Raw genomic sequence first — 10952 nt, 5'->3', positions numbered from 1 at the left:
TCAACAGAAAAATGATAAGAGTCAGAGGGGAACACTGAAGGTATCACAGAGAAGACGAGAACATCAGGACCACAAGAAAGAACATCAATAAAATTAAAGAAGGAACCCAAAAGTTCACAAACTGTTCACTGAGCTGAACTCAGTCAAATATCCTGAGTCACAGTAAAATCAATCCATCCGTCCACATACATACATGACACTTTTCCGGCCACCAGCATCTGCATCAGGTTCTCTTCCTGGCTGGTCATACATGAAACCCGTCACTCAGGATCCATCCCAGTCAGATTCCTGTCGATGTGTCTTTACTCTGATCTCCTGCTGGGTGACCGAGCTCCTCAGCCTATGTCTATGAGAGAGTTCAGTCTTCAGAGGAAGCTCATTTCTGCCTCCTGTATCCTGGATCTTATCCTTTTGATCAGTACCTGCAGCTCGGGACTTTGGTGTCACCTTGGTGTCACCTTGGTGTTCAGACCTCTCTTCACCACAGCAGACCATTAAACCAATCAATCTGGCAATCATCACTTTCACTCTTCCTCCACTCGTGAGTAAGACCTCCTGAGATACTTGAACCATTCAAACTGAGGCAGCAGCTCATTCCCAGTAAGAGTGGTCCCTCCAGCTTTATCCAGCTTCAGACTTGGAAGGTTTCTCATTCCATCCTAAAGCATTTGCACTCCAAACTACCTCAGGACAACTTGGAGCTCATCGCTCAATAAACCAAGCAAAACCACATCTATGAATGCAAGATGAAGAAGCATCGACTACAAGGCATCTGAAATAAACGGCACTCTGTGGACAGACCCTTTAAAGGGCTGTTTTACTACTTTGACAAGCTCCAGGAAAAGACTACAACTGGCTGCAGGCGGAGAGGAAAGATAACATCTGGACTGCAGGGCAGCCAGATATCATCTTTGGGCTCTCTGGAGATGATGGGAGTTCATCGGTGAATTATCAGTGAATAATGGAGTCCATGCAGTGCACCTGATGATGCGTCCTGCCTGTCTTAGTAGGAGCTCTGATGTTGTCTTGTTTTCTTTGTGGAATAAGAGTCGTCAGTCAGGATTTTAATCGGTTTCTGCTCATTAAATCAAAACTGCAGGCAGATAGAGACAAGAGGACGAGATGAAAGATCTTCAATCTGACATGGAGTAAAAAGACGTGAGAGGAAAGATGCTGGAGAGTTTTATGAGAAGGAAAACTAGTGAACGAATAAAAGAGGGAGGAAGCATGCAGAGGAGACAGAGATGGGAGGTGAAGGAGGAGCAGGCAGAAGAAAAAGAAACGCAGAGATGAGGAGGAGAAGTGTCGTGAGTCTGATTGATCGCACGCTATCATGAAGTGGAGATTTATTCCAGTGCGGTCCCTCATCCTCTTCGACCCCATGACCCCGCGCTCATTAGCATAGAAACCACGTTCCCCGACTGCTGATTGGACCGGGACTGACGGGACCAGGATGTAAAGGAGGAAATGTGTTTGCGTGTTGGCGTGCACAGGCGCGGCGTGCACTCGTTCACGCACCCACGGGGGTTCAGGAAGGTTACACATCATCATAATAAGCAGAAACATTTCCAATCAAAGCAGGTAATTCTTCTCCAGCTCGCTCTGCGTCCACCCACCTGTGTGTGCGTGCGTGCGTGCGTGCGTGCGTGTGTACCCGTGGGTGTGTTTTCCATTAACAGACAGCTATTTGAATGCTGCCACTCACAAATGTTTAGAAAAATAGCGGGATTACATCCCGAGCCTCTCCGCCCACTTCTCGCCGAGCGGCTGACCTCAGAAAATGAGTCTGAAAGCCGAATAACATCCTGAGGCCACGCCGCCGCCACCGCCGCCGCCACACTGCTAATTGTTTTTGCAGATTTATGCAGAACTGATAAGAATCGAATCTCTCCCGGTCGGCCGGTGCTGCGTGTTCTTTGAGTTTCTTCACGGACTCAGTGGGACTGATAACAACCTGTTTTCGTGCAGGTGGAGCTGGTTGGTCTGTTGTTTTGCGTCTGCGAAGGTAAAATTTTTGGCAGCTCCGGCTGTTTGATGAAGACCAGAGGAAGAACCCGGTCCTGGTCTTGGTCTAATGAGCTGGGAGTTGCAATCTTTCACTCCAGTTTCACTTTACAGCCACCACAGCACCCTGGAAGTGGCGCCAGGAGGTTTAGCGACGCACATTGAAGCAGTGCATGCTCGAGTGCTTTATTTGAGTATTTCCCATTTATGAAACTCCGGTGGAACTCCGTGTCCTCGGGAACACTGTGTGAAAACATCAAACAAAATCCACAAATGGACTCCAAACTGGAGCACGAACAGTAAATCTCATCGTTCAGCATTTCAACCTTTTTCCTCTGACCGAAGTCCCGAAGGCAACAAGCTTTTACCTTTTAGCTTTTATTAACAACGTCTGATTGGCTGATTACCTTCTGGCTCCATGTGACACAGCGGCCGGTCTAATCCAGTTAAAAGCCGTGAGCCGGTTTCACTGCTTAAATCCTCTTCAGCCACGCGGAGGAGGAGGTGGCTCAGAGGGATTTGAAGCCTTCACATGTGAAACACGGACCTACAAGATGGGATTAAAGTGGAGACGAGTGTTCCTGAAGGTGGACGCGCCGATCTGAAGCTCGATTCACCGGCAAACCTTCAGGATGAATCGATGAGGAGCTTTTATCTTTGCTCTAGTGTTGAGTTTGGTCTAATGGAGCAAAGACAGAATTCAGACTGGAGACGCGTTTTAAAGGGATTTATTCACTTATACACTGACGGCTACCTCGAGCACTTTATATAGTAAAGATGCTGCAGTCATAATACTGTTCACCTGGTTAACATACAGTAATGAATGATTCAGCTGAGCTGGTGAACCTGGTTGGTGTCTGTGGGTTTTTTTTCATTTAAACCACTGTTACTGGTAAAATTACACCAGTGAAGCCATCGTGTCCAGTTCCTTAACACAGCGGTCCCCAGCGGACCGGCCTTTAAGGCGTCGCCGATAAATCCAACAAAATAAAACGATACGACTGAGACACAAACTGTGGTGTTTTGTAAATATAATAATAAACATGAATTCACTGTGTGATTGTGTAACTTTACTCGCAGCGTCCTCCTGAAATGCACAAACAACCTTGAGAGTAACATCCTTCCCTCTGCTCCTTAATGCTCTCTGGTCGCTACGGTAACGTGTAAGCATTTCTTTCAAAATAAGACACACAACTACAACACAGGAAAAAACCCAGGGAAACTGTGTTAACAATAAAAACCATGAAAACCATAAATTTCACATCCGAGCCTCAACTCTCGCGGGCTGGTACCAAACGACTCACAGACCAGTACCAGTCCGTGGCCCGGGAGCTGGGGGCCGCTGGATTAAACTAACTCTATGCTAAATACCTGCAAACGTCCAAAGGCCCGCCCATCAGCCTCCGTGCCACCCTGTGGTCACTGCGTTTAACAGATTCAGACTGATTGTTTTCAGTTCTGTATCTTTGTGACGTGTGAGGAAGTGCCCTCTGTGACATCATAAGGGACTCTAATTTGTTTTATCCTCTGGAGACGAGGCTTTTATTATGAAACAGCTGTTATCTGTGTTTCCTGCTTCCTGCTGTTTTTACCCAGATCCGTGGATGCTTTATTTTATGTTGTTTCTATATCTTCAGTACAAACTCTGTAGCTTAAGTGATGAGCGCAGAGCCGGATTCTTCTTCTCCTCGGAGTTAAATCCCAGATGTTTTCCTCTCTCTGGATGAAAATTTTCCGCTCTTTGTTTCTTAAACTGTGGATTTCGACCCTGACGGGGTCATAGACTCTATTTCTGGAAGGTCTGTGCTTCAGAAAGGAAACAGCTTTGTCTCAATTAGTCTCCATCCCAGGGAGAGGAACGCCTTCACTCTCATCTGGGTCCCAGGCCGAAACGCCTGAAATCCTCGGGTTTACCCATAATCCTTTATTCCACCGAGCGTTTTCGCCCTTTGCTTTGACCTGCCTCGAAGCAGCTGAAGAGTTTTGTTCTGAAACGAGAAATCAGCTGTTTGAAAAGCATCTCGAGCACCATGACTGACAGGAAGTGGAGACGGAGCGCTCTTAAACTGACAGCGTCTGGCTCAGAGATCATTTCAGGTCATTTTAGATATCAGAGTGTTCATGTAGAAAACATCAGTATGAACATTCTAGCTCAGGTTTTCAATAATAATACATGTCAGACGTTCGATTTATGAAAGAAAAAAGTACCTGATGACAGCGCTCCGACTGACACACCTGAACAGTCTCATGTTTACAGCAGCCAGCGCTGCAGTTCCTCTGACGTCCAGCAGGGGCTCCAGCAGCGAGTCCGTCCCCCCACACTCCCATGTTAAAGCCTTACAGCAGAAATAAACATGTTTACACCCTGATAGAAAAACAGTTTGGGCTTCTGTGTCTCTCTTACCACTTGATGTTTGGGGGCGTGGCCTCTTTGACTCACCTGTGGTAACTGGAGTTCCTGAACTTGACCCGTGGAGTGTGTTCCCGTCTGAGCTCCGGCTCTGAGGATTGAAATTCCAGGATTTTATTGGGATGTGTCTTCCACCCAAACAAACACCTGTGAGAGATTCGGGGCCGGTGCGGTCCACCTCTGACTCGCAAAACATCAAATGTGGGAATGTTTTTAGGAGGAACGCTGTCCGTCTCTCCAGCAGAGTTTCACAGACTTGCAGAATCAATATTAAGCAGCACTAAAGCTGTTTTGGCCGGCAGCCTGCTCTCTAGTCTCACAGTGCAGTCCTGCTGGACTCGGTCTCTACCCCCGCTTATTACTGTGCAATCCATGGAAATTTATTTTCAGTTACAATTATGGCTTACAGCAATTATGGAAGCAACATAATCAAGATAGAGCAATTATTTCTCTGCATTCCTTTTTTCAGTGCAGCTCTCATTGGCCTCCTGATTTTGTCCTCCTCTAAACTCTCTGCTGTCACGAGGAGCAGGTTTAGTTCAGCTCATAGTCTGCTGACAGGAGGACACTTTGATTAACGAGGACATGAGAAGACATCCAGAGGTCAAGTTATCGCCTGATTAATCCTGATCAAAACGATGATGACTGTATCTGTTACTGTTATATACCACCGTGCTGATTTCATCCATGCTCTGCTCTGTGAAGATAAGCCTAAAAGAGTCTGAGGAGTCGGGCCGAGCTGCCCAAACTCTTGTTGGGCATTTTGTCTACACGTGGCTTAGTTTACACACAGGAGGAGGCGGTCATACCTGCTGAAGTGCTGCAAAGCCACAAACAGCAGCTTTAGTCCATCTGCTGCCTTCAGGGAATCACACAGAGAGACCGGAGGAGAGCTTTCCCCTTCGATCAATGAAGTATCAAAAATAACTGAGGAAAGTGTGTGTGTGTGTGTGTGTGTGTGTGTGTGTGTGTTTGTGAGATAGAGAGAGAGAGCACAGGTTTGTGTGTGAGAGCACAGGTGTGTGTGTTGTAGGCGGTCACAAAAGGTTGTAAAGATTTATTGACAGGATTAAGTTGAAGTCTTGAATAATAGAGAGGAGTCCACTGAAGTATCACACACACACACACACACACACACACACACACGTATGCCTTCCTGTTATGGTGAGGACCAAACAAAATGTCCTCACAATTCCTGAACCAAAGTATCAGAAAACCTCACAGACATCACGTGTCCTAACAAATGCCACTGAAAACAAAAACAGGACAGTCTCACAGACCTGAGACCCCCGAGCAACCACCGGTCACTATACGGTTAAATTCCGCAACGGGTCGGCAAGTGGGTGCAAAGGTGGTGCTGCACCAAAAGCTTCCCTGCAGTGTCTTTGGTCCATGTCGGATTGCTCCGGTCGCCCATGGTTTGTATGGAAGTTGCCGACTACTCATGGAGCAGCAGTGAAACTGTTTTGTTACTAATTGATGAGTAATTGGAAAGTTTGCAGCGTCTTCCATGGAAACCGTGGCAACTCCAACAATCTGCTCATGACCAATCCAATAACAGGAAGGTTTTTGGTGCGGTCCCCTCTTTATGAATGATTTCGGCCAACCGCCTGGGGTCACCAGCCAGTCTCCACTGAGGCCAAAGGAAGTCCTAAAGAAGAAGCTAACCCAACTTTCAGCATAAATATGTGGATTAGAAGGAACAATGAGACATCCTGGGTTTTATGGTATACTTTTACAATTTCTGATAATTGGATAAAATTTGCTATTATGATTCGAGCTGTCAAATCTTTGAGGTTTTTAAGCCTCACAGATCGTTTTGACTGGTCAAAATGTCCCCGTTTCTAAAAATACCCTCGGTGCTGAGATCTGTTCTCCCTGTAAATTGAGCGAGACGTGCTCAGACGCTCTGCTTCCTCCTTTGTCCTCTCAGACTCTGATGACAGACCCGCTGCATCGTGTTTGATTTAGGATGGTGTGGTGGTTCATCGGTAGTCCATGTTTTACCTAAAGGTGATGTAGATGGGGTCAGCATGGCCTCTCTTTGGACGAGGTCAGATGTGTTTGACACATTTTTATAAAGAAGGACTAGAATAGAAATGAGTAATTCTAGGTTTGTGTTTCGTTGCGAGTTTAGTTTCACAGACTGAAGGCTTCGGGTGATTGGATGCATATTTAGACTATAAGTGATCAGTGAGGGTCCTTTGCTTATTTGATGGTGAACCTTACGTCTTCGTCACTTCTTAAACATGTGCTGCTGGGCCGACAGTGGCTGGAATATTTTTGCCATCCTATATTCAAAGCTGTAAGACTGCTTTGATAAAACCAGTAGATTTTACCCCAGACAACCCGAGAGCTGCTGGTCTGTTTGGGTTTTTGGTGAAATGCTCCACCAAGTGCTTCTTTGTTGGTCTTAAACTGTTTTATTGTAGCGCTGTTCATCAGCACTCATTCATTCAGGTCAGATGAAAGCGAGGTGCTAGACTGAGAAGTGTGATGCTTTTATTTTGTATGTATTTTCCACAGAGCACTTCCTCTGCCTGACTGACTAAAGTGATTCGTTAGCTTGTCTGCTGACGGCTGTTTCCTGTGTTCTGTGTTTGTGCAGCGGGGGCGGAGGACAAGCTGGGCTGGGCGTTCGGTCTGGGCCTGGAGAGGCTGGCGATGGTCCTCTACAGCATCCCGGATATCCGGCTGTTCTGGAGTCAGGACGAGCGATTCCTCAAACAGTTCAGAGTTCAGGACATCCACCAACCCATCTGCTTCCAGGTAGACACAAACATCACCCTGAGTGGAAGCAGATTTTCACAAACAAACACGATCCCATCCCAAAGACGGATGAATGTACCGACTGCAGAATGAAAGAGCTAAAGTCTGTTTTCCATTCTCTTCTCCATCCTTGTCTTCTTTTCTTTCCTCTTCTGTTTACTTCCCTTCCTCTCCTTTGTCCTTTCCTTTCACTTCTTGTTTCCTTTCATTCAGTAATGAAAGTTCCTCCCCTTGCCCTTAGTTTGATCTTGTTTCCTTTTGTTTCAGTCCCATTATTTTGCTTTCGTCACCTTATCTTTTCTTCCCTCTTCTCTTCTCTCCTCATTTCCCTTCTTCCATTCGTTTCATTTCCTTTGTCCTCCTCTGCTTCCTGTTTACCCTCCGTGCAGTCTTATTGTGTCTCTGCTTCACTGAGTGTTCAGTCATGTCTCTCTTCAGATACATCACCGTGTCTGTGTTTGTGTGTTCATCACTAACCTGTAATAACTGCTCGCTCGGTTAGTTTACCTTCAGATGCAATAACAAGCCCGAGTCTCTCGTAATAAAAACAATCTGCTACCGTCGTGAATTAATTCACAAATGCAGAAATTAATTTGCCGTTAACAACATTCTCCTTGTTACACAGCCACCGTTTAAAAAAGCTGCAAACAGATTGTTTCTTATTTGTGGGCCGTGGTGATCGAGAGTCACACATACTTCCTACCAGCCAATGACAAAGCAGCAGCCCACCTACCTGTAACCACACTCCACACCCTCGCTCCCTCTGTGTGTGTGTGTGTGTGTGTGTGTGTGTGTGTGTGTTCTTGCATAAAACATTTTGACAGTGGGGGCTCACATCAGCCGGCACCAGTCACTTCCACTGACCCCACCATCATCAACACACACACACACACACACACACACACACACACACACACTGTGGGGTGTGTGCAGGTTCACACAGCGGTTACTCCGTCCCCACTAAAGGTGCTTTTTGTCGACTCTCGTCTTCACTAATGAAGAACATTTCAAGTGACTGTTGGAGGGCAAAGAGGAGAAAAGAGAGGAGGAAGATGAAGAGGAGGGATGGTGGGGGTGGATGAGGCAGAAAACGGATGGAGGGAGGAAGCAGGGAACGAGGAATAAATGAGGCGAGAGGTAGGACAGAGGAAAGAAGAGGATAAGAATAGATGCAGAATCTGACTAAATGCAGTTATTAGAATAAAAGATTTTTAGATGTAAAAAAAATAAAAGGATTGAGTGAAACGTAAGGTGAGAGAAAGTAGGGAGTGACATTAGTGAGGAAAAATGAGAGACAAAACACAGCTTTAATGGAAAAAAATATACTGAAGCGAGTTTGAGGAAGTGATTAAAAAAAGAAATGCTTGAAATAAATAAAAGAAATAAAGTGGGGAAAAAGGAAAAAGAGGGAAAACAGATTAAAGTGTGTCAGGAAAACAGGCAACAAAGGAACATTTCAATGACTAAAGAGGCACCAAAGTTTGAGAGGGGAAAGTGGAGGAGCAACGATTAAATGCAAGAAACAAAGTGTCCAAAGATACTTCAGTAAGAATGAAGAAGAGACGAGGAAAGAGAGAGAGGAGACGCTGGAAGGGTGGTTTGTGAAAACAACGACATGAACCATTTCACAACAAGTGTTCAACTCACTCAGCCAACCAATGCTAAACCTTCATTAACAATGAAAAGCAGCCAATCACCGCTGTCCAATCAAACCACTTGCCTAGCTAGCAAAGAAGTCACCCAACTTCTTTAATATCCAACCAACAAACCAAAAAACTCAACCGAGCAGAGAACCACCTCCCTCCAATGTACAGCTAATATCTGTATCTACCCCACCTAACTACCAGCTGACCTACACAATCTTTCTTCCAACCAATCCCATCCCTTCACCAACAATGAAAAAGAGCAGCTGATGACCAACTAACTTCATTATCCAACAACCACCTACCGAGCAAGGAAGTCTACCAAGTCTACCAACCAATCAAACATTTGATGAGAAGAACCGCTGCCTCCCAAAGTACAACCTATCGTCACGTAGCTGGCAGCCCAATCACGTCCCTGTTTAACCTTACCTTCCTACCACCTGACTCTGATGACCTTTCTTTCTAGCGGGCGGACCAATCTTCTACTTTTAGCACCAATGAAACATGCAACGAAAGACCAACTGACCTCTTTATTCAACAACCGCCAAACTAGCAAACAAACCAAACAACCAGTTGATTCCTGAACTACCGCCTTCCAAAGTACAAGTGATGGCTGAAATCACGTGCACGGTACTTTCAGAACTTATCTGGCCCACTACTTTTTTGTGCTTTTGTGACAGAATCAACAAAATTTTACTCTTAAGCTGAGTTTATGTCGTCCTCTGAATGAGTCTGCTGGTATCTTTTCCCAAACTTTATTTATAATCTTACTTCATTTTCTTTTGATCTGAACAAACTGAAGGAAACGAGAGGAAATAAATTGTAAATAGCAAATGCATTTGAAACAGCCCACAGTGAGTGCATTCAATAAAGGTTTAACTGTATCTGACAAATTACAATAAACACATAATCAATAAGTTGAAGACGTGAGGAGTGAGGGAGTGAGGAGCGACCCTGCTGTCCTCCTGCTGTCCTCCTCACAGTCCTGTAAGTTTTATTGATGAACTCTGTTTCTCCAGAGGGGCCAGGGGAGCATGGCTCATCTCCTGCCCAGGGTCAGTTCACCTCTCCTGGGCCGAGGCTCTCCACCTCTCCCCCCTAAAGCCTTTACTGGCCCCCACATTCACAGGTAATGAACTGTGACCGCCCAGGGCCTAACAGGAAATAGACTGCTTGGGCGTCGGTGTGTATGTTTGTATACGCACACACACAAATGGCTTCAGGGAGCTGTGCAGTGCCACTAAACTATTATAGTGTAAACAGACGGCTCACCTCCCTCCATACGTCTGCACAGTATGGTCAGAAATATGTGGATACTCCTCTCTCCTCACCTACCACCTGCTGTGCCAAAGTCTTTCACTGACGCTCGACTGAGTATAAAAATATGAAATGAGACTCGTTCTTCTCTGTGTGCCTGCCAGTTTTACTTCTGTCCTTTACTCAGATATTTATGAATGGTTTATTTTAACCTTTGTGTGCAGCGCTTTGTGACTGCCTGTCTACGAAAAGCACTTAATAAATAAATGTTACTACTTTACAAATAGATGAATAAATAAAGTTAGGTTTCCAGTTCATTTATAATTAACTAACACTTAGCAAATCAGCCAATCAGTTACTTCTCTGCTTGCCCAACCAGCAACCCAAACAACTAACCTATCTAACCAGCCAACCACCTACTTTAAGACGTCACTAACACGTTAATCACCAGTTGATCTTTTTCTCAAACCTGTATACCCAGCAAACCAACCAACTTTTACCTGCCAACTAACTGCCCAATAGGCCCCTTTCTTGCTAACCAGCCAACCCTTCATCTACCTACCTTCCTAGTTACCTAACCAAGCAGTTGCCTGCCTGTGTAACCAACCATTTACCTACCTGCCTGTCTACCTACACAGCTAACCAGTTGTTGTCTATATTCCTTTGCAACCAGCCATCTACCTTGCAAACCAGCCAACCAACAAACTAACCACTAATTGACTTTTTTGTCTAACTAATCACCTACATGTGTCGGCAACTAACCAACCACTGCCTAAACCAACAACTTACAGCTAACTGGTGATACCTTTCATCCTGGGTAACCAACCAGAAATCTACCAACCACCAACTGACTGTCCAACCAATGACAA

At 45.4% G+C, this 10952-nt stretch overlaps 1 protein-coding gene across 1 annotated transcript in view; it reads left to right on the top strand.

The window, feature by feature from the left end:
• The first annotated feature begins 6104 nt into the window (after positions 1-6104).
• fars2 (phenylalanyl-tRNA synthetase 2, mitochondrial) overlaps positions 6105-10952 on the top strand; it is a 42930-nt gene continuing 38082 nt past the window's right edge. The window contains exons 1-2 of the mRNA XM_025910523.1: positions 6105-6141; positions 7023-7183. Of these exons, the coding sequence (XP_025766308.1) occupies positions 6120-6141; positions 7023-7183 (183 nt within the window). The 5' untranslated portion in view covers positions 6105-6119. The remainder of the gene's footprint in view (positions 6142-7022; positions 7184-10952) is intronic.

The sequence above is a fragment of the Oreochromis niloticus genome, linkage group LG9 (genome assembly GCF_001858045.2).
Source record: "Oreochromis niloticus isolate F11D_XX linkage group LG9, O_niloticus_UMD_NMBU, whole genome shotgun sequence".
Classification (NCBI taxonomy): Eukaryota; Metazoa; Chordata; class Actinopteri; order Cichliformes; family Cichlidae; genus Oreochromis; species Oreochromis niloticus.
This window is presented reverse-complemented; position numbering and strand designations above follow the sequence as displayed.